Source organism: Ophidiomyces ophidiicola (genome assembly GCF_022830035.1).
Source record: "Ophidiomyces ophidiicola strain CBS 122913 chromosome Unknown scaffold_4, whole genome shotgun sequence".
NCBI lineage: Eukaryota > Fungi > Ascomycota > Eurotiomycetes > Onygenales > Onygenaceae > Ophidiomyces > Ophidiomyces ophidiicola.
This window is the reverse complement of record NW_026054644.1, coordinates 27,614-54,785: the sequence shown is the minus strand read 5'-3', so window position 1 is coordinate 54,785 and position 27,172 is coordinate 27,614. Positions and strand designations below refer to the sequence as shown.

Genomic DNA, 27,172 nt, shown 5'->3' with positions numbered 1-27,172 from the left:
TGCTTAATTCTGTCGTAAAATACGGAGTACGGAGTACGAATTACTCCGTACATGTGCGTTCCCGCCGTACGATTAGTCAGCCAAAGTTTAGCCCTCAGTATTTTTTGTATTTCGGTCGAACAGTGAAAAAAACCCAGTGAGAGTCTACGAAGTATTTGAAATACTACCTTGCCTGCCTACCGGCCCTATGAATCGATTGTCGATTATTCACTACAAATGTCGAAGATCAACGTGAAAACCACCTTTGATGTCACGAAGACAATCCGTCCAATTTATACTGGAGGAAGCCTCTCGCTTGATGGAAGCGGGCAGGTGTTAGCATCGTGCATTGGTGAAGATACGGTTCTGGTTGACCTAGAGACTGGCCAACAGCTTGCTAGTATTGAAGGAGTAGAACACCCCGTCTTTTCCTTTTTGCATCGCGTCTTTGGGTGAACCTCAAGGCTAACCATAGCCAACGCAAGGATGGGGAACCGATTACCAGTATATTGAGTATGTATGGTGCAAACCATATCTTTCAGAATTTATCTCATTTTCCATAGTAACTCCTTTGGCCTCGCATCTTGCAATATGTTCTCGATCCTTGTCTATGCGCATATTTTCCCTTTCAAAGTCGTCGGACTCGAAACTCATATTCCCCAAGCTTTTACGATCCCTCAAGCCCCATACCTCACCAGTTGTGGCCACTGCTGTTGACCATACTGGGTCGCTGCTTGCAACGGGAAGTGCAGATGGATCAATCAAAATATGGGATATCAAGCGGGGTTACGCGACTCACACATTCCACGGCCATGGAGGCGTTGTTTCAGCTCTTTGTTTTTTTGAAACGGCAAACGGAAAAGAAGAGCATCGTAAAGGTGCAAAAAGAGCAAGAAAGATTGGAGAAGATTCGGACTTGAGCTTTATTGCCTTGGACGGAGCCACAGAGCCAGCAGAGGTTACAGGGGGTTTTCGTCTTGCGTCGGGCAGTGAAGATGGGCAGATACGAGTCTGGGATCTCTTTAAAAAGAAATGCATTGCTTCCCTGGAGTCTCATGTATCTGTTGTACGGTCTCTATCGTTCTCTGGAGCCAGGAACTCCTTACTTTCGGCTGGTAGGGATAAAGCCGTTATAACATGGGATGCGACAACTTGGCAAATGAAAAGGATAATTCCTGTTCTCGAGAGCGTAGAGGCTGCAGGATACTTAGTAGATGGCTCATTATTCTATACTGGCGGAGAAAATGGCCGCCTGCGAATATGGGATCCTGCCAGAGGCAGTGAAGTGACCCAGGAACAAGATGCTGCCTCAGAACAAGAAGGTATCGTTGCAATTGAGCACTCCACTGGACAACCTTTTATTGTTACAGTACATGTTGATCAGACGTTGAAATTTCACTCCATTACACCCCTGGCTGCCTTTAGCTCTGGAATGAAAATTGACTCACTACCTATCATCCGCCATGTCGCCGGGAACGATGATGAAATTATTGATTTAGCCTGCGTCGGGCCAGACCGCTCCCTGCTTGCTATGGCTACAAACTCGGAGTATGTCCGGATCGTGTCTACGAAATCAACCGAGAATACCGTTGGCAAACCGTATTTTGGTGCCGATATATCCCGCCTAGAAGGCCACGACGATATTATTATTTGTATTGACGTCGACTGGTCTGGTCACTGGCTTGCGACAGGTGCAAAAGATAACTCTGCAAAACTATGGCAAATAGACCCCGCTTCACACTCGTATTCCTGCTTTGCAACATTTACTGGACACGCTGAGTCGTTGGGAGCTATTGTGCTATCTCGAAATCCGCCTCCAACGGACTCCCCAGCTTTCAAAGACCCCCTTAATCACCCCCCAAACTTATTAGTTACCGGCTCTCAAGATCGTACCATCAAGCGATGGGACACGGGAAAGTTGAAATCATCAACGGCACACCCAAAAGCGACGTATACCAGGAAGGCTCATGAAAAAGATATCAACGCACTGGATTTAAATCACAATGATACCCTTCTTGCATCAGCTTCTCAAGATCGTACAGCTAAAATATGGTCCCTCGAGGATGGTTGTGTCCTTGGAATTCTTCGCGGTCATAAGAGAGGCGTGTGGTCAATTCGCTTTGCCCCTAAAGAAATGCCTCCAATTAATTCAAAATCATCTGCAAGTATGAGCAGGGGTCTTATAGCTACTGGCTCTGGGGACAAAACCATAAAACTGTGGAGTCTTTCAGACTATAGCTGTCTAATGACATTTGAGGGGCATTCCAACAGCGTTCTGAAAGTCATTTGGTTATCACCCCCGCGTATTTCTGGTGCTGATGGAGATTTGTCTTCCCAAGGCGCCATACAAGTTCATCCGCTCGTTGTGTCGGCTGCAGCAGATGGATTGGTCAAAATTTGGTCTCCATATACTGGAGAAGTGGAAGCCACCTTGGATAACCATACAGACCGTGTTTGGGCCCTTGCTACTCCCTTCCCACCCTCTGCGATCCCGAATATATCGGCTACTGAATCCCCTTGGCTCGATTTTTCGCTACTTTCCGGAGCTGCAGATTCAACAGTATCGTTTTGGAAAGACACAACTTCGGCTACACTGTCTGCTGCTATATCGGCGAATTCAGAGCGCATAGAACTGGATCAACAATTACAAAATTTCATAAATGCTGGTGCCTATCGAGAGGCCATCACTCTGGCACTCCAACTAAATCATCCCGCACGACTTTTTTCGCTGTTTGCTACTGCTATTGATACAGAATATGCAGCTGCGCCGAAGACACTCAGTGGGAATGCAGATATAGATCATGCGATCCAATCTATTTCCATGGATCACTTGTACCTTCTTCTTCTACGAATTCGAGATTGGAATACCAATGCGCGCACGTCACGCGTTTCCCAACGATTGCTTTACGCTCTATTCAAATCTTATCCCCCATCGACATTTATTGACTTAGCATCTCGCTCCAACTTTATACCCTCTCATGGCAAAGGGAACAAAGATGCGGAGCTAAAAGATGTCTTGCATGCTTTGGCAGTGTATACGGAGAGACATTATAAACGGGTTGAAGATTTAGTAGATGAAAGTTATTTGGTCGAGTGGGTTTTAGGAGAAATGGAAGGTATGGATATGGATATTGACTCGGTAGGCGGCGATCGAAGTGCAACTGTGATTGCTGGAGCAGGGGATGTGGCTATGATTGACTGCCCTTAGAGGTTGTTTACCAGCCTCTAAATGAATAAACTAACACGATGTGTATTGATAAACGAATACACTCTACAGAGACACTTCTTAGCATGGTAATACAGCCGGGGAGGAAGATTGGATTAGAAGGCAAGGCCACAAAATGATTATGGACACTCATCCCGCAAAACAACTTTTCTGCCCGCACGCTGGAATTTGGTGTTCCAGTAGCTATTACCTTCCCGGCTAGCATTTACAACACAATAGTAAAGGCTTCCCCTGAAAATCCGGCTCCGCGATTGAATCACCTGCCTAGGCCCACCCTATTTGTCCCATGTTGGGCCCAATCCACCGTCGATTTCGAGAACATATACGCGGTATCGACGAGAGAGCCCAGATGCAAATGCTATCCCCTGGACCACCTTCAAACTCCTGTGTTCGGCCAGTGGCGAATTTTTCTTCGACCTGGAATCCCGCGGAAATCCACCTTCCGATGGTACCGCCGATCGAGGAGCGAATAGTGTGTCCGGAAATATGAGACTTCTGACATTTACCAATACTGCAGTGGAGAACATCACTCATTTTTATGTGATAGTAATTCTGATGGAGATTCTCCTCGCCATCAAAGATAGTTATTCTTCTTCCACATCTACTAAATGGTGTGCAAGAAAGTCGCGCAGCGTTTTCACCAGGGACTGGCACAAAGTTGCTTAAATAGAACCAAGAAGAATCAATACGAAGCCGTTGAACACGCTAAGAGACGACATTAGGCTTGAATATAGAGTGCCGTATAAACCACAATGTAATACATCATCTTGTGAACGTACTATTTGAACCTCAATGCAAGATCTGTGTGAAAATGTCAGGCGTATCTGAGACTGGTATTGAAACTAAGAGGCATGTACCTCCTTTTATCGTTTATCTTATTTAGTGATAGGTGCAACAACGAACTGTTATCTATCTGAGAGTCCAATATCCGCAAGCTGGCAAAAGCCATGTTCGCTACCCCAGCTTGCTCTGTGAGCCCAGATAAGGCCAGCTTACGTGGAGACTTAGCTGAATCTGAATGTTAAAAGTGGAATATGTTGTTGAACGTGCTTTTGAAACTTGAGGTTGAAATCTCGAGAGCAGTCTTGGAGCTCAAGCTTGAAGTCAGGAGACTCAGTCAAGCAAGGACGCATAAAAAGAGTATGCGTGGTTTGCCACATTTTTTGATATGCCAATAAAAATAACAAGCTGCCAATCTTTGTATACTGCTCCAGTCAAGGAGAATACTGTATCACCTGCTTGTATCATGAAAACTTTAACATAGACACCAACAGGAATAGCACAAGGTTAAAGAGTGAATAGAGGCAGCTAACAGTATGGGGCGAAATTTAAGGCGAATCGTTTCGAAAAGACCATTTGGCAAGTCATCTTCTGCAGTCAATCTATATTCAGAGTGTGAGTATGGGTGCAAGGTACGGAGTGACTGGACACACTGGTATGTGTTAGTAATACACAAAGCTGCATGGGGGCAATAAGGTATGTTGTATATGCATGATAGGTAGCACCGCATACGAGTCCTCGTTGGGTAGCGGGTTTGGGGCCAACAATTGAGCCACGCGGCGGGACTGCCTTAGCCCCTTAAAAAGACGAAGGATACTCAAAACTTCTTATTTTGAAAGTGAATCTCCGGTAGCTTCGAAACAAGAGTCATCGATTGTTGAGTGGTGGGTAAATGATAGGGTGAAATAGTAGGTATCGGATACTACATATAACTACAGTACTAGGTCAAAAGTGTTGGCACCCCCCCTACTTTTACACCAAAACCCACCCTTTTCACAACCTAGTTACTCAACAAAATTGTATTGTAACATATCAATTAATACATATTAATATGTAGAGAATTGGTAGAAGAATACTTTAAAAATGATTTGATTAAATAATTGTAAATTATTGTCTCTGTAAATTCCATTAAATATGACTGAAAGCCATCATCACATAGACTTCTCTATTCATCATGAAAATAAGTCAGAATTAAATTATTAAAGACACAATGAATAGTTCAAGCATCTATCTCCATATTGATTATATTATTCAGTATACTAGCATACAATTTTGTGGAGTAATTGGAGTTTGAAAAGTGTCACTTGAAAAAAAGGGTGCCAACACTTTTGACATGGCACTTGTATGTATAATAATGTACGTTTTTGGGCCCCAAGACTGGGGTAGCTTTATGAGCAAGGGTCTTGGTTCCCCAAAAGAAGGGTCCGCGCATCGTTGTCTAGTTTCCAAGAACACACATATACCAGGAATTGGCCATTGTCGCCTTCCAAACTTCCAGAATTTGGCGGCTGATTTTTCCTGGTGCGCCTCGCGCCCTTATATGGATGGTAGTTAGTACTCCGTAGTTAAGGCAGAATTTCATCCACACGTGATTCGTTCTTGGCGCTGTCATCAACGGCGCAGAACAGAAGCATCGCAGTTGAGCAAACGAACTCATCTACAGCTCCAGTCCACGACTATCCTCTTCCAATTTCCCTGCAAATGCGTCGATAAGCATACGACCGCCTACAATGCCTAACCCATCGCCTCCGTCGACAAAACATTCAACAACCAAACCCTTCTCGATCGCGCTCTCTTCTAAAGCGCGAACAGCGCAGCGGGCTGGTGCATCTACCTCCTCATTTCCACTACCACGCGGCACGGATCTTTCCACATCCAAGCTACAAGCCTCCAGTTGCGACTTTCATAATAATGACTCCGACTCTGACGCTGAACACAAGGAGTCAGCTCACGTAGAGGTCAGTGGCTTCGACCAATCCTCCGGGGGCGCGATAAATAAATACATATGCGAAACTAAGTCGAAAGAGCCCCTGGTAATCAAGGTAGATAAGAGAAATGGGTGGCGAGAAAGGCTACTACGGTCAGAGCGGGCGAAAAAGAGCTGGTTACCAGAAGAGGTGAAGGCACAAAAGGAGGCACAATGCCAAGGGAAAGAAACGGCAGTGGATGTTGAAACAGATCGCCCTGAGACTAAGTCTGGTTTGAGCTACGCTTCGGACTTGGGAATCACAGGGCACAAGTCGAATGGAGGAAACTCCATTGATTCGGAGACGCAAGAAAAGAGTGTAACAAGAGCCGACACGGAAGAATACAGCAAAACAAGAGATGTATCACAGGATGAAATAGCATTACAGGCGCTTATTCGTGAAAGTAAAGGGGATATAGAGCAACAATCCAATTTGATAATCCAGTCACAGCCTCGACCCGATGCCCATAACGAGTATGATGAAACCAGATCTTTTCGCGACGATGTAGCCCACCGCCCTGATTCTGCAAGCTTGGCTGACTACACTGCCATTCCGGTCGAGCAATTTGGTGCAGCTTTACTGCGCGGAATGGGCTGGAAGGAAGGGCAACCAGTCGGTCGCGGGCGATACAGCAACACATCATCTTCCCAGCAGAAAGATGCCAACCTTGCGCCCCGCATTCCCGAACGGAGGCCGGGATACCTGGGTATAGGTGCTAAGGATATATCTGGAAAGAGTGGCTCTGCAGAGCTTGAACTCGGCGCTTGGGGAAAGGCTGCAATGCGCAAGGGGAAGCCGGGCGAGGGACTGTATACTCCCGTATTAATGAAAAGTAAAAAAACGGGAGAAATGATCACAGAGGAAGAATTCAAGAAATTGACTAAAGATCAGGGACAAAGCAAAGATTTGGCCGACCAGGACAAGGAATGGAAAGAGCGGCGAGATAGGAATCTGCTCAAGGCTGGACGACGGTATGATAATGATAACGATTACAGAGAGCCGAGGAAATCTTCGTCAAGAAGAAGCGGCCACGGTCGATCAAGATCCTCATCAGCCGAGCGAGACCAAGAAAGAAGGCGTCGCAGGAGGTATGACGACGACATCGGTAGGAGTCCAGAAAGAAAGAAAATGGATGACCGCTACTACAGGGATCGGACATCCTCTTATGGTCGCGATACAGATCGCCGCCGGGAAAGGGATAAAGGACGGGGCCGAGACTACGACCAAGACAGATCCAGAGCCATTGCAATCGACCCAGACAGGGACAGAGTGCGGGCCAAGGAGAGATGGCGGTAGGGTCAATAGATGTCTAACGAATGCGAGCTTAAATCTGGTGTGAAGTGGTGGCCAAGCTTGCTGCCACTTGAACTGTTATTTTCGGCCCTGTTGGATAAACAAGGGCTCGTTAGAGAGTGGGATCCGGGAGCATATAATAGCTGCCTTATATGTAAATATATCTATTGGTTTGGGGCGCTGGGGGTCCATGGTTATATTTTGGAAACAATAAATCAAAAGCCGAACGATCAAGACCCATGTTACCAACATACATAGCCACCTTGATAATCTATGGGTGACGCCGCAACCAGTTGCTAAAAGCACAAACACAGGGAAGAAGTGAGCTGCGATGGTAACTAGAGTCGCTTAATAACTAAGTGAAAAGTATGCCAGTTCATTGCCAAAAAGTAGTCAATAAAGTTGAGCTGTCACTTACGACTACAGCCTCGGGCGTTTGGTTTAGTGGTATAACGTATCACCCGCATGACCTCGCGATGATAAGGTCGCCGGTTCGATTCCGGCAACGTCCATTTTTTTGATTTTTCGCGAATGAATGAAAGAAAATTATCTTATTTTTTCCTCACCCTCTCTCTCCCTATCTTAGTTAGTTCCTTGAAGCCAACAAATCGAGAGGGCATACGGGGTACGTGGCCACGAACATACGCGGCTATTATAGCCTATTGACGAAAACAGTGATGCCACGTAAATTTTCTCGTCATATTCATCTCGGACTTTTTTACATTTGTCTAAGTAGCGAGGGCAATGCCCGTCACAAACGGAGAAACACTGCTCTGTAGGACACCTCCAAAAGGATAACGTTAAGCATTGAGTCAATGTGCCATTAGGGGTCATAAGGTAAAACAGAAAATGTAATAAACGTGGACCATAACCGTACAATTAACGAATCCCGCCGCCTGAAAACACAACCAACGCGTACGAGTAAGAAGCAATAAACATGGTGGACAAGTTTGAAACAATTATTAACCGGCTATCTGGGCCTGGGGAGCTCGTGGGCTATTCTTCGGCGCTGCAGCTTGACCCGGAGGGTTTTGCGCCGATGGTATGCCCTGTGCACTTCCAGCGCGATGAGTTTGCGGGGTTGCGGCTCGGCCTGGTTGGAGGACCATTCCATTAATAGCGGGTGAGGTTGTGACACCTAAGCGCCCTGGTTGGCCGGTTTGTTGGACACGCATAAGAGGAGAGGGAACTTGGGTTTGGGAAACTTGGAGTGGCGGCCCGCCGGCTGCAACTCCGTTTGAGGTTTGCTGTTGTTGAAGTACATTATTCGAGTTGTCGTGTGCTACTGGAAATTGAGCCGGCATTGCACCAATATTACCCGCAGCTGCATTTAGCGCAGCCTGGGATATGCGTTGCTGCTGCTGGTGGTACTGCTGCAGTCGCTCATTGGCAAGTTTGTTTACTTGGTCAGCAGTCATGGTAGGGTGGCTGCGTTGGATGGAGTTCTGGATGCTGGTCACGGTGGGGAGAGATTGCACGCCATTGGAAACGGCAGCCGGATGCGTCATACGAGGGGACGCTGTGGAAACACTTTGCGAAAGAGCGGGCGCGTGGAATGAGGGGCTTGCAACGCCACTCACAGCCTGAAATGCGCCCATCATCGCAGTGGTGTTTGGTGGGGAACTAGCACCCTGAATAGCCAAATTTGCAGATGAATGGGAGGCCTGTTGAACAAACGGCTGCTGATTGTGGAAATGGTGCTGCTGTTGCCGTGACTGTACGAGACGCTGCTGTTCATGCACACGGTTGGCTTCGCGCATCATTCGAACACTGTCCGAATTTGCCGGTAAAGGCATGTTAGAGCGTCCGTTCATAGCTTGCTGAAGGCCAGGCTGTGGGGCCATTTTCATAGGTATACCACCTGGAGGAATGGCAGAATTCCCCGAAACACTGTTTGGCATTCCCTGTATGGCTGAATGAGGCCGCGCTTGAGGAATGGCTCCACCGACAGGCATGCCATTCTGAAGACCATTGGGACCAGTAGCTGGAATACAGGGTACAGGGGTGTTTGCGGGGACAGCAACAGGGTTACGCGCAATACCGTTAGAGCCTTGGGTTTGATTGGGATTTTGCTGCTGCTGCTGTTGCTGTTGCACCCGCTGAGCCAATGCGGCCTAAACGCTGTCAGTCCGATGAAATATGTGGAACATGGTGATTTTGCCATCATACCCGTTGATGAGCAATCATCTGTTGGCGATATTGCTCTTGCTTTTCCTGGTACTTGAGTTCTCGTTCGAATTTCAATCGACTGAATTCCGCCGGGGTAGAAATCGGTGGTCGTGGTTGATTTGCCTCGTTGGCCTTTCGCAAGGAGGCAAGATGTGCACCTGGTCATAATTAGAAATCGCCACCAAAGAATATAACTAAATAATGTACACACCATGCGATTGTTTTTGAAGTGCGGCTTCACGTTTTTGAGTTAGTTTTCTAATGCCGGCTAGAAGTGTTAGGTGCTTAGAAGATCGTTTTCGCTCCACTCTCACGGGTTGAGTTGTTCTCCGACGAAGAAGTGCCGGATTTATTGGGTTACTCGTGCCATTCTGCTGTTGCTGTTGCTGTTGTTGTTGTTGCTGTTGTTGCTGGGCGGCCTGCTGCTGTGCAAGAATGGTGCGCTGCGCGGCTTCCAACCTTGCACTATATGCCCTGAAGTACGGTGTCTTTGCCATATCTGCCGGCAGACCTTCCAATCCGATCCACCTCTCAAAGCATTCCCAAGGAGTGCGTCGTTCAGCACCGGAGGAATACTTGGAGGGCGAGGTCAAGCAGCTTGAGATTAATGACCAATTGTAAGAGTATTCTCGAACAAGACGACGTAGTTCGTCATCCTCAGGGCATGTCCACTGAGAAGATTGTCGAGACTCATAGAATCCTACTGATGGCATCGGGTGCTCAGTTGGCGGTCGAAAACAGTGGCTTGGGTGAACACGATCACGGATAGGTTTATTCTCTGGTTGGAAAAGGGCTACATTAGTTTGCTCTGGGGGGATTTCTATAGAGCTGATGTTATCATGATCCTCATCAATGTCATCGTAATCATCGTAATCGTATCTGCTTTTCCGACGCGGTGGCCCATCTCCGGTGAAGCGAATTTTACCATCTATCCATTTTGAGACCGGAGCAATTTCCTTTTTCCACGACAGATCCGGAAGTATAGACGTTCCTTCAATTGGAGGATTTGTGGGGTTGTAAAACGGAAGTTCTTCGAGGAGTTTCTCGGCGGCTATTGTCCTTTCCATCCGAAAGGTGAATTCTTCAGAGGGGAGAGAAAACACTGTGGCCGGAACAATGCCATCTTCTAAGTCTGGCTGATACTCGTCATGGAGGTCGTCGCTCACAGAGTCATCATCAGCAGATGGAATAAGATCTGGTGTCGAATGTTCATGGGGATCTTTGTGTTCCACGTCCATCTCACACCTAGCCTGTATTGTCGGCGGTGAAACGCGGACTCGCAAGAGAGCACGGTCCTCTTCACTGCTTGATACATAACTTGCGCACCATTCTGCGCATGTCTTGGCAGCGGCAATCTTCCATTTTCGTTCTTCCCTGAAATCCATGCGCATCCATTTCATATGATCAAGAAGTAGGTCCCAGTGCGAGGCAGATCGGGGCAGTTCCGCCGAGCGTTGCAGTTGTCGCAGTGGCCACCTGTTTGAGTGCTGTAACTGATATAGCCGCTTGAGAGTGCGAGTGTTCGCCTGTTCGACATAATCGGTCATATGATTTGCGGTGCTCAAGGTTTTATGTGCTGTCGCAATTAGTGAAGATAGATGGGCACCTCTGGGAGGAAAATACGCTTTAACGAGAAAAAGGAGGTAGAGGTAGTCATCGTGATCATTAGAACTAGTTGTCTCGATTGCATTGGCAAAGGTCGAGGGTTTTTGCCTGCTAGGAGATGCAAGTTTTGGAAATACGACTGTTGAAAGTTTGCTTCGCCCTTTTCGATCTCGTTTCTCTTTCATGTGTAGCTGACTTTCCGTAACAGAACCCTGGTGGATAGAGGATCTTTCACGCAAATGCTTCTCGGAAGGCACTTTATCCACGGGCGAGACTGGAGAGCGCGGGGTTTCCCCAAGAATTTCAGAAACTGATTTATGACGGATAGCACCGGAAGATACCCTCGTCATCATACGTTCGGGTCGTGGGGCCTGGTCCGTAGCAGAAACATCTTCAGGGGGTTTTCCTGCGGGTTTCGGGCCAGTGGAAGGCGTTCTATCTAATAAATCAATTACTGCTTGTTGAGTGATTGGTGTCTCGGATGGTGGTGTTGTAGTAGCTGGAGCGTTCTGGTTGGATACGTTGTTGGGAACGACAGGATGGGAAGCACTGGGTCCTGCGGCATTAAGCGGTATTGTCGAGTTCTCCGACACAGCAGCCTCTAATTTCAATTGTTCGTCAGGTGTTGTAGGTACTTTGCCCACGACCGTGGATTCGCATTGAGAAATCGTATTCGTCAATAACTCACGAGAGCCGGTCGTGGGTCTTTCGTCCGGATAAGCTACGGATTCTTCCGTTGAAGTCGAGGCAGGTGATCTATCCGTGGCCGATGTATGTACAGAAGAAGGACCAGTAGAAATTGGCGACGATGGGGCGGCATCTTGGGCAACATTGATGGATGCGGGCCTCAATCTTTCTGTTTCCGATGCGCCGCGTTGCTGGCCGAGAGTTGAAATGCTAGTAGAAGAATTGGGGCCCCGATTCTGTGACGAAGCTGATTTGGGATAGAATTGAGAATGGCCAGCATGCGAGTTACCGGACTCCGGTACAATGTTTGAACTTGATGACAGGCTGGGAGATTGTGAAGGCAAGGACGCAGGCGTAGCTTGCGGAACGGCAGGTAATTGTGCGCTTGAAGTGTTGCTGGAGTCTGGCGAGATGGCTGCATGGCTCTTAGGTTCCGGGGTATCCAATACTAATCCATCTGACGGTGGAGCGCGCTCACAGCCAGGCACGTCATGGTGATAGGGTTCCTCGTCGGCGACGGGTAGCGGATGGGTGGGCGAACCTTCAGCGACATTGATGATGACGTTGGGCTGCAGGGGAAGGGTGCTCGAGTGGTACCAGCGGCCTCTTAAAATCACGAATAAATCAACGCGTTAACAAAGAGGTATATGGATCGCAAGGCGACAGACGCGCGTAGAAGAGCGCAAGAGGACGTACTTTGTGATATCATTCGCGTCGAGAAAAGCAGCCTCTTGACGGCGATACTGCTCGCTCTGCAAGGAGATCTTGGTGCCTAGGCAATTGACGGTCGCAAAATACAGCTGGCTCAATTTGCGTTTCCGCGACGAGACACAACGCCTGCGGAAATGAAATCAGCGATTAGTTCGAGTAAACAAGAGGCGGGGAGTAAGAATCCGGGTACGACAGGGGAGAGCACGCACTCGATCTCATCGTTCTTAGCCTTGAGCAGCTCGTTGCAGAGCATCGAGTCAATCTCGGGCAACCCACATCCGATTTAGACGGCGAAAAAACCAAGGCGACTAGGGAACGGGCATTTACGCCGAAAAAATCGCTCAAAAGTGATGAAAGGGATGGGGTTGGGGGAGTGGGTTGATGGAAAGGCAATGAAGGGGTTGACAATCCGGGGGGAGAGGCCAAATCGGATGGGACGATTTCGCTTTTTCGCGTGGCGGCGTCGAGGGGTGGCCGGACTACGGCGCGCTGAGTAACGCCTAGGCTCCCCTGGCCCGTAGGCAGCGGCGATTCGCCGCGCCGGCAGTCACGTGCCGGTGAGACGTTGTTCCGGGCCGCGCAGAAAATGTTGGAGTCGCGTATCGCAGACCAGTGCACGGCACTGCCAGCAACCAGCAATGGCGAAGCGCAAGCGAGAGGCCGCGGCCACGCCGGCAGAGCACGCCAGCAGCCCTTCTCCCGCCCCGCAGGCCCCTCCTCCCGTCCACCTTCAGATCGTCACTGGCTCCTACGAGCGCGTGCTCCATGGCATCACGGCCACTATTTCCAGGGAAGCTTTCCAGCCCTCTACCAGCGACCCAGCGCCGGTTCAGTTTGCCGACTCGTTCCTCTTCAATGCCCACGCCTCCGCTATCCGCTGCCTCGCGCTCAGCCCGGCCGCAGCAGATTCTTCTAAACCCCAAAATGTAATCCTTGCCAGCGGCGGCACAGACGAACGCATCAACCTCTATACCCTTTCTGCCTCCACTACCGGGACTGATACCCGCCTCCCCTCAGTACCCACGCTAGCAGGCGCCACAATACTGGAAAACCCGAGAAACCGCGAGTTGGGCTCGCTCCTGCATCATTCGTCTAGTATCACCGCCTTACACTTCCCCACGAGGTCCAAATTATTAGCAGCTGCTGAGGACAATACAATATCTGTCACCCGAATTAGGGACTTATCCGTTGTGTCAACGATCAAAGCACCGCGGCCAAAAGCCGTGGGCCGCCCGAGCGGCGACACTGCACCCGTCGGCGCAGCCCCTGCAGGCGTCAATGACTTCGCGGTACATCCGAGTATGAAACTAATGTTAAGTGTTGGGAAGGGAGAGAAATGCATGAGATTGTGGAACCTAGTGACGGGAAAGAAAGCCGGGGTACTGAACTTCGGTCGTGATGTATTGGAGATGGTAAAAGAGGGCAAATGGAGTAGTGGGGAGGGGAGAAAGATTGTCTGGAACTCTGCAGGAGAGGAGTTTGCCATATCCTTTGACCGTGGCGCTATAGTCTTTGGTATCGTAAGTGTTTTCTCCCCTCTGAACTACTTATTGAGCTACCCCTGATACCAGAGCACCAGGACTCGGTACCAAAATGCTACATCCTTCCATCTCCTCAATCTAAAATCCATCAAATTCGCTATGTCTTAGTTGGAAACTTAGGATATGGTGCTCCAAACGAAGTGCTTGCCATATCCACAGAAGATGGCCGTGTAATATTTTACTCTACAGACACTCCCATCGTCGATCAGACAAGTAGCAAAAGCTCCGTACCGCCCGCACAGCTATGGCGTGAGCTTGGCAGCAAGTCAAACGATCAGCCTTCCAGGATAAAAGATTTTGAATTCCTTACTGTCGATGGCCACTCTCAAGCCTTCGTCGTAACTGCTGGAAGCGATGGCGTGGTTAAGGTATGGGCCATGGAACAAAATAGTGTGACAAGCCAAAAGGGCAGCAAAAAGAAACAACAGAAAGCACAGCTGGTAGACAATAGTGCACCTAGAAACATTGGGCGGCTATTAGGAGCATACGAGACGGGGAATAGAATCACCTGTTTGAAAGCGTTCGTGATGGCAGCCACCGAAACAGATCAGATAGATGATGAGTTCAGCGGGTTATCAAGTGACGAGCAAGCGGACTCTACATCTAGTGGCGACGATAGCGGATCATGATTTAGATCAATATAGACACTTTATTCAAACCGGACTTTGTGCAAGTTAGCGGAACCGGAGGAATAGTTCTCCCGGATGCTTAGTTAGTTACTTAACGGCGTCTTCGTTATCTGCTTACCTGGCTTCATCCGCAGCATCATCAGGCTTCCAGGCTGTAGTGGAAAGAGAACTCGCTTTCGTTTGCCACCACAAGGACATCATCCCGCAAACAACGCGTGGAAATATCCCGTGGGTCCGCAGCTATGTATATTCTTCAGGTACACTTGCTCTATAACGCCAGTTTCACTGATCCCGGAATGGCTGACCAAGTCCAATTTTAGCATCTTGCGCGGCTTCTCGACCAGCCTTTTTTACCATGGAAAAAAATAATCGTGGGGTTTTCCCTCGGTCAATACGTCCTTGAGGGATTCCTATCCATGCGGCAATATAAAATATTGCAGCAGAAAAAACCGCCTAAGGTTTTGGAAGGAGAAGTCTCTCAGGAAGTATTCGACAAGAGCCAGGTAGTTCCTGCTAGCTTTTTCTTGTACTGCGGTTTGTAATTACTCCTAGGTCTGACATGAAGTTAGGCATACGGTCGTGCGAAGGCAAAATTCGGTTTCTTCTCCGCTTTATACAGCCAGGTCCAAAATCTTGCGTTCATCTACTATGATGCCCTTCCTAAACTTTGGGCCGTAACGGGCCTCTGGCTCACACAGTATCTCCCTGCTCGCTTTCAGGGTGAAATCACGCATACCTTGCTCTTTCTATTCACCTTTAACATCGTCACCACACTCCTTTCCCTGCCCGTTTCATACTATAGTACCTTTGTGCTCGAAGAAAAATTTGGCTTCAACAAGCAGACTCTGAACCTGTGGGTCTCTGATATCCTCAAAGGACAAATGTTAGGTGTTGTTCTTGGTACACCCATAATCAGTGTCATTCTGAAAATTGTTCAGAAGACTGGAACGAGCTTTTTTTATTACCTTTGGATGTTTGGCATCTTTGTGCAGTTGTTCGCCATCACCATTTACCCAATCGCCATCCTACCCTTGTTTAATAAGCTATCTCCACTGGAACCTGGCGCCTTGAAATCTGGCGTGGAAAACCTTGCAAAGAAGTTGAACTTCCCGCTCAGAGAGTTGTACGTTATTGACGGAAGCAAGAGAAGTGCCCATAGTAATGCCTATTTCTATGGCCTACCGTGGAAGAAGCATATCGTTATCTACGATACCCTGATTGAAAAGAGTGAGCCGGAAGAAGTCGTGGCTGTCCTAAGTCACGAGCTTGGACACTGGAGCCTAAATCATACCACAAAGTTATTTGGCATTGCCCAGGTATGTATATGGGCGTCATAAAAAAATCGTAAACTGTCTAATATCTCTCTAGTTCCATATGTTTTACATCTTCGCCCTCTTCTCTGCCTTCGTCAGCAACAAATCATTGTACAATTCCTTCGGCTTCCACGATGAATACCCGATTATGATCGGATTTCTCTTATTCTCTGATGCTTTGGCACCAATGGATGCCATTGTAAAACTTCTGATGAATATTCTTAGTCGGAAATTTGAATTCGAGGCTGGTATGTTTCAGACCCTACTCCTATTTGATGGTTCGTGATTATTGATCCGCATTTTAGATGCATTCGCTGTTAAACTTGGCTACTCTGCCGAACTCGCCAAATCACTCTTGAAGCTTCAAATCCAGAACCTTTCCACAATGGACGCCGACTGGATGTACGCCAGCTATCACTACTCGCACCCGATCCTGCCTGAACGGCTTGGGGCTTTGAGCTGGAAGGGAGGGAAAATCAGCGGCAAAAAACAAGAAGACTCAGACAAGCCCTTGAAGGCTACTAATCGAGAACTGTAAAACACACCTTTGTCAGAACATCACTCGGGCTATTCCACGGTATTTTTGTTTTAATGTGGCTGAAAAAAATATTCTCGGACGGGATGCTTACCGATATGGATTGGTCATTTGGCGTTTGCGGAACTTTGTTATCCACGGTGCATTCGTGTAAAGATCGTTTTAACTGGCAGCTGATGCTTTAGCTCTTTGTTCTGCCTTCCTTCTCTCTTTCTTCTTCCTCTTTCGCTCTTCTTTATTGATAGCCGCATCCTTAGGGGTAGCGTCACCGTCGGCGTCCATCGCCGGGTCAGTAACTGTAGCGCCCGCATTTTCCTCATCCTCCCCATCGCCCCCCTGCACTAGATCAACCTGTTCCCTCTCAAACTTATCTAGATCCTGCCACTCACTATCGCGCTTCGTATCCTCTGTGGGCGCTCCTTCCGTCGTGTCTTGTACCGGTTCAAACTCAGGTTGCTGTAACTGCATTTCCAAGATAAAATCTCTGCCCAGGACTTCCCCAGCTAGCCCAGCTTGCACCCGCTTCAGATTGTGAATAGCGAGGTTTGGTGCTAGGCCAGCATTCGCCGAAATGGGTCCTTTCCAGGTCAGTGTGCTGTCGGGCTGGTAAGCAGGGTCGACGGCGGCTTGATCGAGATATTCAGTCAGGAACGCATGGGCCGCAGAGGGCGAAATGCGTGACGTTGAGCGGATCCGCGTAGGGGGAAGAGGAACTGGCTGGGCGTGGAATGCCATGCTGCTAGGGGCTACCGTGGCCGGCCGTTGTCGAGGCGCTGGTTGAGTGGGTTGAGTTCGCAGGCGGTTTTGCAGCTTTTTTTTCTCTCCGCTGGCGGTGGCCCGTGCACGCCGCTTCTCGACCTCCAGCATCGCCGCCATCGAGCTTTTCAACGGCCTTCCCGCCCTGTCGCTATCCTTGACCTGTCTAGCAGCTTTCCGATGTCGTGTCTGCGTTGTAACAGGGCCGCAGCTGCCGGCTTCAGCCCTATGGCGCTCTTTGTCACGCCTGCCCCCCGAACTCCCATGCTGTAAGGGCTGGACGCACTCCTTCATCATCGTCATACTAACCGTGCGCGCTAGGAAAAATGCGTCCGCCGCCTTGTCATATACGGCCCGGCCTTTCTCGTCATTTCTAGTTTCGCGGCAGCTTCTCTCTACGACATATTTGCCTTCGCCATGCCGGACACTCCCCCTCCCCCCTTCCCTACCATCCTTCCCGGGTATGAGCCCGCGTCTGTTTTCCACCACTGCATCTCTTGGTGCAAAGCGAAATACATACAATCCTTCACGGAGAGTGCAAAAGCGCAGACATGGGTTCCTCGCCAGACTGAGGACTAGAGGTGGGCGAAAAATTCTAGCAAGAAGACGGGCGAAGGGAAGAAAGTCTTTGAGTTGGTAGGCACACTATGTTTGTGGATTCGCTGCATGGTTGTATGAGAAGAACTTTCATTTTGGTCGACAAAATTTGATCCTGGTTAAAATACGCCTATCTATCAGTTTGTTTGAATCCATTGAAATTTTGACCCTGGCGCAGTGGAGAAATTGCGGCTTCGAAGAGTAGCCTCTTGTTAGGAAGAGGGGTTGACGACGCGTCCAGTCTTATCTACCATTTCGAAAGGGTGACTATATTTCTCAAAGTTACGTGAGATAGAATTTGTACTATAGATCAACAACGCTGTTTATCAATCACGGTCACATTACACTCCAATAGCCTCATATGTAACTAGCAAATACCATCAGCCCACCCCAGGCAAACTTAATTTATGCTGTAAATAAGCCACGGAACAAGAATTGAAAAACATGAAGAGACCACCATGATACCACGAAATAGAGTATAAAGTCGAGGCAAAGAAATGGGCAAGAAATAATCATTTTCACCATCCTAGAAAGTGGAGGACGAGAATAGATAAATAGGCTAAAATCCGGTGGTATGTTCCCATGAATATTATCATACTTTTGAAGGCCTGAAACAAAAAATGCATGGAATTCCCGGTATTCTAAACGCGCATGTTGCTTCAAAATAGCAAAATGAGCTAAATATCCCCTATACCCTTAGAACAAAGACAAAACAATAGAGCTTAGTCGACTATAGGCTCCAGTGTATTGCCGCTGTTAAACAATTAGTACCTTTTCGGACATGTTGGCGGGAGTGAAGTCGGAACTTACGCAACAATATTTGCCCATCCGATCAAACGCCAGTGCTTGTCAATTCTTCGACTCAGTGCAATCTTTTCGCCAATCTCTGTGCAAGCAGGGCTAGTCAAGCTCAATTTCGCTGCGTCCGCCTTAACACCCATCACTTTGGCACCTGTGGCTGTTGAGCCGATATTCACCATGAGAACCTCGTTTTTAGATAGTTTGGCGACCTTCGCTTGTTTTCCGTCCGCAGTCTTGACGCCAAGAAGCCGTCGGAGAAGGAAGTAGTTGACTTCCAATTCACTATAGATAGCAGGCAGCTTACCACGATGCCCAAGGACAAACCCAAGGAGGCGATCAGCACGACAGAGCGTGGGGTCAACCTTTGTTCCCACACCGATCAGGCCGCCAGGAACCGCAAATCTGAGGTCATTCTGCTCTGCTAGAAGAGAGATAACACGGCTGAAAATGGGGCGACACTTGAGTTTACCCTGCTCATCCCTTGTGACAATGCCAGGGCGAATTTCAATTTCGTCACCGAGCTTCAACACACCAGTTAGGATAGAACCACCTGCAACGCCGCCTTTTAAGTCTTCAATCTCGCATCCAGGCTTGTTCACATCAAAAGAGCGGATGACTATCATATGGGGGGAAGCGGTAAAATCACGGATAGGAACCGGAATGTGCGTGCATAGGTATTCGTTCACAGCGTCGATATTGTACTTGAGCTGAGCTGAAATGGGGATGATGGGTGAACCATCAGCGACAGTGCCTCTGATGAACTTCAATATCGACTGGTAGTGTTGAAGAGCACCATCTTCCCTCATAAGGTCCACCTTATTCTGTAAAATAATTATATGGTTAAGCTTCATGATCTCAATGGCTGCCAGATGCTCAGATGTCTGAGGCTGAGGGCAAGTTTCGTTTCCGGCGATGAGAAGCAACGCTGCATCCATGACAGCGGCACCAGAAAGCATAGTACTCATGAGAATGTCGTGACCGGGGCAATCAACAAACCTTTCAGGCCATTAACATTGACTCACAAAGTCAAAAAGGGCGGTGATGCACTCACGAAACATGTCTCTCTAAGCGATATGTACCGGAGCATCCATCTCTCTTACATAGCGGGTCTACCTCTTTCTCACTCTTGAAGCTTGTATAACATCCTGGACGCGGGCACTCGGGGTTGTCGCACTTGTAAATTTTTGCATTGGCGTAGCCTAGCTTGATGGTAATGTTTCTTTCCTGCTCGTTTTTGAACCGAACGGTTTGCACTCCGGAAATGGCTTTTACCACAGTTGACTTGCCGTGGGCGACGTGTCCGATTGTGCCAATGTTGATTGTAGCCTGCCGGGCAATAATTTCGGGGGACAACGGTGTCAGTGTGGTCAGGTCTAGTGTTTCTGGGTCTGGCTGTTCTGGGAGCTCTGGCTTCGTTTCTGCTGGGGCGGAGGGGGCTAAAGATGACTGTTTCAAAGCGGACTTAATCGGCTTTGCGTCATGATCGTCGAGGTCGTCATCCAAGTCCTGGTCGTCGAAATCTTCATGGTCAACACCGTTTTGATCTGCCGCACCAAGCACGGGGGAGCCCGGCTGGGACTCGTCATCGGAATAGTCACTCAGGGGCGCCATGGCTGCGAGAAGTACACGGTGGGCCAATATACAAGTCGCAGGGCAGTTGCTAGCGGAATGCAGGCTGACAGCGGCGGCGGTGGTACTGATGGAAGTTGAGTCAAACGTGATGATTCCTCGATGGCAAAAAAGTGTATTTATTGGTGGGGTGCAGCTCTAGGCCCAAAGCGGCACTAGCGCGGGCGACCAAAATCTACTCTCACTCTTGCCCAAGTATATAGTTTACCCCATACAAGTAAATTACGCCTCGTCGTCTTCGCTGTCCCCACTGCCCAAATCTTCCTCGTCTTCTTCTTCGCCCTCGTCTGAGGCGTCTCCGTCGTCCTTTTCACTGCCCGTTCGCAGCCCATAGCCGTCTTCGAAATGCTTAAGCGGCTGGACTTCAGGGGTGAAGCCTGCCGATTCAAAGCCATCTCTGATTCCCTAAACACGCATGTCAGCTGGTTTCTGGGTATTGAAATGATCAGATAGGTTGTATACCTTTTCAAGGACAGGAGAGCATGTGACGATAACATCGGAGCTGCCCGGCATAAGGACCGGAAGCACAATGTCGTGGAGCGCGGCCTTGAGTTGATCCACCGACACCGCCCGCACTTTCTTCAACAGCACTTCTTTATAGTCAGGTGGCAAGTTGCGAACTACATCTCGAATGTAGTTTTCTTGTGCTGCAAGAAGATAAGTAGCTTGCTCGTTGGCGAATCCAGCCACGATGGTACTAATAGCACCTTCAAGCGACAGGACTGGGTCGAGCTCGGCAACACCTGATACGTGATCGACGACAATTTTTTTGGCTGCCTCAAACGCCTTGAACGCGTTTGGTGACCGGTATATATTGAAATGTACGAGCCCGGAGTCGATACTATACCTAAAGCTCGCCCCATATGCTAAACCTGTTCCCCGTACGGCAACCCATAGTGGGCCTTCCACGGCATTCATGTAGGCGACGGCAACCATGAGTGCAGGAAGTTTCGGGTCGTCGTAGGAGTCCAGCCCTTTGCTGCTAGAATTCGCATGGGACGAATCAATAGTCGGCATTGGAATAATGTATGTAAGTTTGCCAGGCACCTTGCCAGCGTCGCTCAGTCGTTCGCTGAGATTCACAATAGGATGGAGAGAACTCGTCGTATCTAGCCCCTCGATGTATGGTTTCCAAGATGAAACTGGGTTGGGCAGTCTTTCTAAATCGCCAATCACCAGAACACGCATATTTTTGGGCTGAAACAACGCTTTTCTGATAGTCTCCATATGTTGCACCGCTTGCTGTGGCTCCTTTGCAAGAATTCTCTTAACAATTTTTAAGTACTTAGATTTGACTAGTGTCGATCTGGCGCGAGCGATCGATTCAGGGGCATACTGAATCATATACCGAACAGCATCCACCATGCTGCTTCCATTTCGCTTTGCATCTGGTACATCTGAGAGTAGGCGGGTGGTAACGGCCACGAGTCGCTCAGGTTCAAAAATTGAACCCCAGGTCAATTCTTTGAGATATGATATGGCTGTTTTATATTTTTCCAGTTCAACCTGGAAAGTAATCGCTAACATCTCGGAATTCCCGGGGCTGCATGTGTCCATGCTGTAACCGACCGTGTCCCTTTCAAGATCAACTATTACCTGTTCGAATTCAAGACGTTGCCCATTTCTGTTGATAGGAAGGCTGAAGAAACTCTCTGTATATATTGACAACATGGGGAGAAGCTCTACTGGCACTCCTTGGGTTGAAATCATTAAGAAAAACTGGACAAAGTTGCTGGTTATGTTCTCGAAATGAATGAACAGAGGCAACTCGGTGGCGTCTAGATCAATGCGTCGTTGAATATCATTATCAGGACGACCTCCTTTCAATGCAGTACCTGATTTAGCAGGAGTCGTATGAATGAAATGAATAGAGTCCGTATTAGGTACCGAGATTGTAGCTATAGTCTCACGAGGTATAGGCTTATCGTTTTCAGCCATCGCTTTCGCCAACTTTTCACCTAATATCTGCAATCCCGTGTCACCTAGGCTTTCCTTTCGTTGCTTAATCCTATCTTCTTCATCCACTTTTAATTTCGCCGCAAGCTTGGCCGAGGGAACTCCGAGGACAGAGACATGAGGTGCGTCTGCTAGATACTGTTTAATAAATCCCCGCCAATGATTATCATGCCAGGACTCCAACTCCTGGTATTCTTCCATATTCGCGACTTGCAGGAGTTTAGTTCCGTTCTTCGGGCCAAACAAAAAGTCATTGATAACGTAGTCCGCAAATGACGATGCCGAATTTTCTACAGAGAATTTCCAATTTCGCCGTTGTCTTTCAATGCATTCACGCATGTACTTCATATCGATCTCTTGTTGCATGGCATCTCTGAGGACCTCGAAAAACCGACGCTCCACGTTGTGCAGATTCTCGGTTGCGACACTCGTTAGTGTAAAACGAATTTCCGTCCGCGGCCTCTCATCCGTTGAGTAGTACACAGCTGTAGTAGCGTGCTCTTTTTCGACCAGAACGTTCTCCAGGAGTGCGGCTGAGGATCCAGCAAGGTATAACAGTGAAACATTGAGAGCAGCACCTAATACCATGTTCAGCTAAACAAGTAAACACAATAAATGAAGAACTGCCTACTTTGAATGCGGTCATTGCAATCGGGACCCAAGAACCGGATCTCAATTTCACCAAACGATTCATCCTCCTCTGGGAACTCGACAGTCTCAACAATAGATTTATCCAGTAGGGGAGATTGCATAGAGTCTATCCAAGGGCGCTGGAAGGGACCATCCGGGCTTGGAATAACATCCAGAATAGTATCTTCAAACTTATCCAGAACAGAAACCAGGTCGGTGTGGTCCACTTCACCAATGATAACTAAGCACAGATTCCTAGGTTGATACATTTCCTTATGAAAAGCCCTGATACGATCAGCAGTGAGGACTCGAAGCTGCTCCATCATGCCACCAGTCTCATAGCGGAAGCCTATGCCTTCGGGGTATAGTAATCTACGAGAGCGTAAGTCTACCAGCTCGGAGCACCGGTTTTGCACCCCTTGCATCTCCGAGTATACCACACCGGCATCATGTCCAGTAGCATCGATGTGGTAAACCTCCGTATAGCATCCAGCATCGGTAAGCGTGGGGACAATGATATGCTCCAAATATATTGGCAAAATCGAAGAAAAGCTTTCCCAACCCGCCGTATCAAGCGTATAGGCGGTGTGGTCAGTCGCAGTCCATGCATTTGTATCAGAATACAGCCTCGTTGCTAACTTGTCGAGGAATCCCTTATACTGATAATTTCTCGAGCCCATAAAACATAAATGCTCTAAGGTATGAGGTGAGCCGGAGTCATCATGGATTTCTGTAGCAAGCACAAAATATCCGTAGACCTTGGGGCCTTTTTGATCGATAACAACAACTCTCATACCGGTCCTTTCCGATTCATATTGAGTAAAAGTACAGGCAGAGTAATCTGGCTTAAATTTGTGGAGGACGCGAAAGGAGTGGGATCTAGTATTTGAGGACACCATCCTTTCTATCAGTCCAAGGATGTTCTGCAGATCTTAAGTGATGGCAAGAAGCTATATAGATTGTCAGCATGAAAGGCTGATATAGTGACCCTGCATCCAGAAGAGCAATGAAGCTACCAGGGAAATGAATATAGTCGAATCCAAAATCTTCAGCTTCAATATTTAGAGTCTCTCAGTCTTGATCCAATAGACAATCTCCAAAGGCCCAGAAATCTCTGAGGGAGAGCAGAGCCCATACGTACAGATTTGGAATGACAGGGGATGGATGACCAGTTATGGGAGCCAGGATGAAGCAGGGAGTGAGACTCACATTGGGCAGTTTATATCAATACCGTAATAGCCTAAGGAGTAGATGCTTGAAGAGAAAAGGCCTATGTATTTCTTTAAATACAAAAAAACGTCTCGTACAAAAGGGTGCGGGGTGAAAATCGGACAAGGAATTGGATCCAGGAATCCAGTGGCAGGCCTACAGAAGGAAGTAAAATTCAGGAAGAGTGCGGACTAGTTATAGGCCAAGCAACTCGAGAGTAGGAAACGCGAAGGTATGACCCCAAATGTCTGTCAGTATTCTGCCCTCCGGCTGTCAACCAAGAGTGATGATGTGGAGAGGACGCCGATCAGCCTCAGTCACGTGACTATGGCTTGGCGCCAGGTCCCTGGGAGCAGCTCAAGTAACTTATTCGCTGGCAAGACACGCTGTATATCGCATCTTTGCTTCCACCTAGTGAAGTTCTTTTGGCCTTTTTAATTCGCTGGCTATGGCTTCCACCTCCTCGACCCAAGCCACATGCCAAGCACTCCTCAACTTTGTCACTGACGGAGAATTCCCCGACACCGACAGCCTAGTCTCCGCCGAGTTTCCGCTGGAGGTTATTCCTACTAGTCTAATAGGAATTGCGAAGGTAGAGGAGGAGCTTAAGGTGTGACAAGAATGGAAAATAATGCTTCTTCTCCAATTAATGCTCTGGCTCTCTAGACCGAAATATCGACTCTCAGCCGAGACACCGCTGTCAATATAGATGGCTGGATTACCCAGGCTAAACAACTCCATCAGGATATAGAGCGGTCCAGATCAACTGCCAGGGAGATTGTGGCGTTGCACGAGAAGGGCCAGGAGCTCTCTGGTCTTGTCGTCACTGCAAAATCTTCGGTAGAACGATTCCAGGATGACATCGACATCAGCAATGCCGTTCTAGAGATTCTGGAAGAAGTACGCTTAATTGACGAGAAACTTGCTGATTCACGGCTGTCATCTAATAAACGCCAATGGGTTCGGTCTATTAACTTATTAGACGAAGTCGAGCAATGTGTGGCTGGATCTAAATTCCTCCAAAGCTCAAATATTGCTGGTTTGTTATCAACCAAACTAGCGGAGCTGCATGCTGAAATCGCTACCTCACTTAAAGCAGAATGGAATTCCATGATCAAATTTGACTTTGCACTTCATGAGCTTACCATTAGAATAAATTATTCTGGTAAATCTCACTACATTGCATGTATTGCTTTGGCTTACCGTAGAACTAGATAACTCGCCTGACGCCCTCATTGGGTTATCAAAAATGGGTCTTTTGGAAAACATTGTTAGGACTTTTCAGGACGATATGATCAAGTATATCTTTCGCCCTGTTATATGTCCCCTCAAATCTGCTCCATGGAGGGCGTTTTCGGTTACCAAAAACCACGCACGATTACTACAAATACCCTCAAAACCATCAATTTCAGATATAATAAGCGGAACATTATCAATCTTTTCCTTTTTGCAGGAACAATTGCCTTCCGCCGTGATTAGAACTATGCTCGACACGTTTGCGAAAACTATTGTAACCCACCTTCTGACAAAATGGCTATCACCAGCAATTCCAAGTGATGTTTCCTCTTTAGAAGCATTTCAAAAAATAATACATCAAGTTCGTGAGTTTATTGATAGCATGAAGAAACAGGGTTGGGAGGGGCTGGACGAGCTTGCTCTTTGGATTGAACACGTTCCTCGTTTATGGCTTGGCCAACGGCGCGCTGCGGCACTTAACGATGTACGGGTAGCTATGTCAAATAGCAGCGGCCACACTCGGGTGGTGGAGAGAATCGAAAAGGAATTTGTATCAAGTGACGAGGATCGTTTCATAGAACAAAAGGGCGATGATGACTGGAACGCGGAATGGAGTGATAATGAAGATGAACCTTCCGAGTCATTAAAAAAGGGCAGTTTTACGGAGGAAAATGAAAACGAATGCTGGGATTGGGATGATGAAGATCCTGCCGGCGCGGCCCAGCCGAAGGAGGTTATTGGGGATTCTTCACCAGCCATTGCTAACGGGAACACCCAGCAAGCCAAGCGTGAAATAGTGTTGACAGAATCTTATGCCATTACCGACCTACCAGATTCGATCCTCGCTATCATTTTGAATCAGGTAATTGATGCCGAGAATCTAGTCAATCTCAGGTAAGCCAGGCTCCATCATCATTTATTTTATGTTAGACTAATATCAATTCAATCTCAGAACTCTTCAGCTAAAATTTGCATCTTCGCGACCTGCTCTCCTTGCTTTGCCCACTCTCGTGCTGGGCATGTTCAAGGCTACCGCACCTGTGTTCTATTCCCAGAAATTCAATGTCAATCAAATATGCCTCTACAATGACTGTATGTATCTTGCGGAGCGGCTTCGCTCCCTCCCGGAGACTCAACACTATCCTAAGTTAAACTCCGATATTGAGTCTCTTGAGAAGTTCGGCAAAGCAGCATATGGAAAAGAACTACACTCCCAACGGACAATCTTAACTGACCTCCTTGATTGCTGTCAAGGATTTTCTTCCTGTTCTGAAGAACCATTCCTCGGAGAATGCAAAAACGCAATGGCTGCGACTGCTGACAGGGTCTCGTTTATATACAACGACTGGCAACCTATACTATCCCGCTCTGCTCTCCTACAGTCAATAGGAGCCCTGGTTTCGGCAGCAGTCAACAAATTAATATTGGATATCGAGGATTTAACCGATATCTCAGATGCAGAGTCGCGACAGTTAGCTGAATTCTGTACCTCGCTATCCAAGCTGGAGAAGCTCTTTCTCCCAGATCCCGAACTGGACTCAAACTCCAGAGACGACCCGGACGCCATTCCGATGACAGCGATTTACGTTCCTAATTGGTTGAAGTTTCAGTATTTAATAAACATTCTGGAGAGCTCGTTGGCGGATATCAAGTACTTATGGGCTGAAGGAGAGCTGAGGCTGGAATTTGAGGCGGATGAGCTAGTTGATTTAATAAAGGCTCTTTTTGCAGATTCGGATTATAGAAAACGAGCCATTGCAGAAATTCGACGAGCACCAGGTGTACCTTAAAAAAAATAAAGCAGCACAATCCATTTTCTCTCAATCTTGCTGTGTTGTTAGCCTACGCAAGTTGCCGCTTCGTCCGCCGTAGAAACCTTCCTGTGCCGCAACTTTTTTTTTATCGCGAAAGTAAAAGGGCATG

At 47.9% G+C, this 27,172-nt stretch overlaps 9 protein-coding genes and 1 non-coding gene across 10 annotated transcripts; 6 read left to right on the top strand and 4 right to left on the bottom strand.

Annotated features, from left to right (window-relative positions):
- Nucleotides 1-216: 216 nt before the first annotated feature.
- Nucleotides 217-3,187, top strand: utp13 (U3 small nucleolar RNA-associated protein 13; the record flags this gene model as incomplete). The annotated part of the gene is made up of 2 exons (XM_049250532.1): nt 217-390; nt 455-3,187. The coding sequence occupies 2 exons, from the start codon at nt 217-219 to the stop codon at nt 3,185-3,187; spliced, it is 2,907 nt and encodes a 968-aa protein (XP_049110116.1).
- A 2,528-nt stretch (nt 3,188-5,715) lies between these two features.
- On the top strand, nt 5,716-7,248 carry spp2 (DNA primase large subunit Spp2; the record flags this gene model as incomplete). The annotated part of the gene is made up of 1 exon (XM_049250531.1): nt 5,716-7,248. The coding sequence occupies one exon, from the start codon at nt 5,716-5,718 to the stop codon at nt 7,246-7,248; it is 1,533 nt and encodes a 510-aa protein (XP_049110115.1).
- A 427-nt stretch (nt 7,249-7,675) lies between these two features.
- On the top strand, nt 7,676-7,757 carry LOZ57_001441. The gene has a single exon. It is a non-coding gene; the product is annotated as a tRNA-Ala (tRNA).
- Nucleotides 7,758-8,207: 450 nt separating this feature from the next.
- Nucleotides 8,208-12,670, bottom strand: eaf1 (RNA polymerase II transcription elongation factor SpEAF; the record flags this gene model as incomplete). Its single annotated transcript, XM_049250530.1, has 5 exons — nt 8,208-9,359; nt 9,415-9,572; nt 9,626-12,312; nt 12,403-12,543; nt 12,627-12,670. The coding sequence occupies 5 exons, from the start codon at nt 12,668-12,670 to the stop codon at nt 8,208-8,210; spliced, it is 4,182 nt and encodes a 1,393-aa protein (XP_049110114.1).
- A 385-nt stretch (nt 12,671-13,055) lies between these two features.
- Nucleotides 13,056-14,587, top strand: MAK11 (the record flags this gene model as incomplete). Its single annotated transcript, XM_049250529.1, has 2 exons — nt 13,056-13,937; nt 13,997-14,587. The coding sequence occupies 2 exons, from the start codon at nt 13,056-13,058 to the stop codon at nt 14,585-14,587; spliced, it is 1,473 nt and encodes a 490-aa protein (XP_049110113.1).
- Nucleotides 14,588-14,829: 242 nt separating this feature from the next.
- STE24 (zinc metalloprotease) lies at nt 14,830-16,438 on the top strand (the record flags this gene model as incomplete). The annotated part of the gene is made up of 5 exons (XM_049250528.1): nt 14,830-14,844; nt 14,908-15,090; nt 15,157-15,903; nt 15,956-16,148; nt 16,206-16,438. 5 exons carry the CDS (start codon nt 14,830-14,832, stop codon nt 16,436-16,438), a joined length of 1,371 nt encoding a protein of 456 aa, XP_049110112.1.
- Nucleotides 16,439-16,597: 159 nt separating this feature from the next.
- LOZ57_001437 (uncharacterized protein) lies at nt 16,598-17,494 on the bottom strand (the record flags this gene model as incomplete). The annotated part of the gene is made up of 1 exon (XM_049250527.1): nt 16,598-17,494. The coding sequence occupies one exon, from the start codon at nt 17,492-17,494 to the stop codon at nt 16,598-16,600; it is 897 nt and encodes a 298-aa protein (XP_049110111.1).
- Nucleotides 17,495-18,510: 1,016 nt separating this feature from the next.
- On the bottom strand, nt 18,511-20,200 carry GCD11 (eukaryotic translation initiation factor 2 subunit gamma; the record flags this gene model as incomplete). The annotated part of the gene is made up of 3 exons (XM_049250526.1): nt 18,511-18,541; nt 18,599-19,585; nt 19,641-20,200. The coding sequence occupies 3 exons, from the start codon at nt 20,198-20,200 to the stop codon at nt 18,511-18,513; spliced, it is 1,578 nt and encodes a 525-aa protein (XP_049110110.1).
- A 240-nt stretch (nt 20,201-20,440) lies between these two features.
- Nucleotides 20,441-23,703, bottom strand: LOZ57_001435 (uncharacterized protein; the record flags this gene model as incomplete). Its single annotated transcript, XM_049250525.1, has 3 exons — nt 20,441-20,623; nt 20,681-22,752; nt 22,806-23,703. The coding sequence occupies 3 exons, from the start codon at nt 23,701-23,703 to the stop codon at nt 20,441-20,443; spliced, it is 3,153 nt and encodes a 1,050-aa protein (XP_049110109.1).
- A 758-nt stretch (nt 23,704-24,461) lies between these two features.
- YTM1_2 (ribosome biogenesis protein ytm1) lies at nt 24,462-27,039 on the top strand (the record flags this gene model as incomplete). The annotated part of the gene is made up of 4 exons (XM_049250524.1): nt 24,462-24,623; nt 24,680-25,178; nt 25,228-26,143; nt 26,202-27,039. 4 exons carry the CDS (start codon nt 24,462-24,464, stop codon nt 27,037-27,039), a joined length of 2,415 nt encoding a protein of 804 aa, XP_049110108.1.
- Between the last annotated feature and the right edge of the window lie 133 nt (nt 27,040-27,172).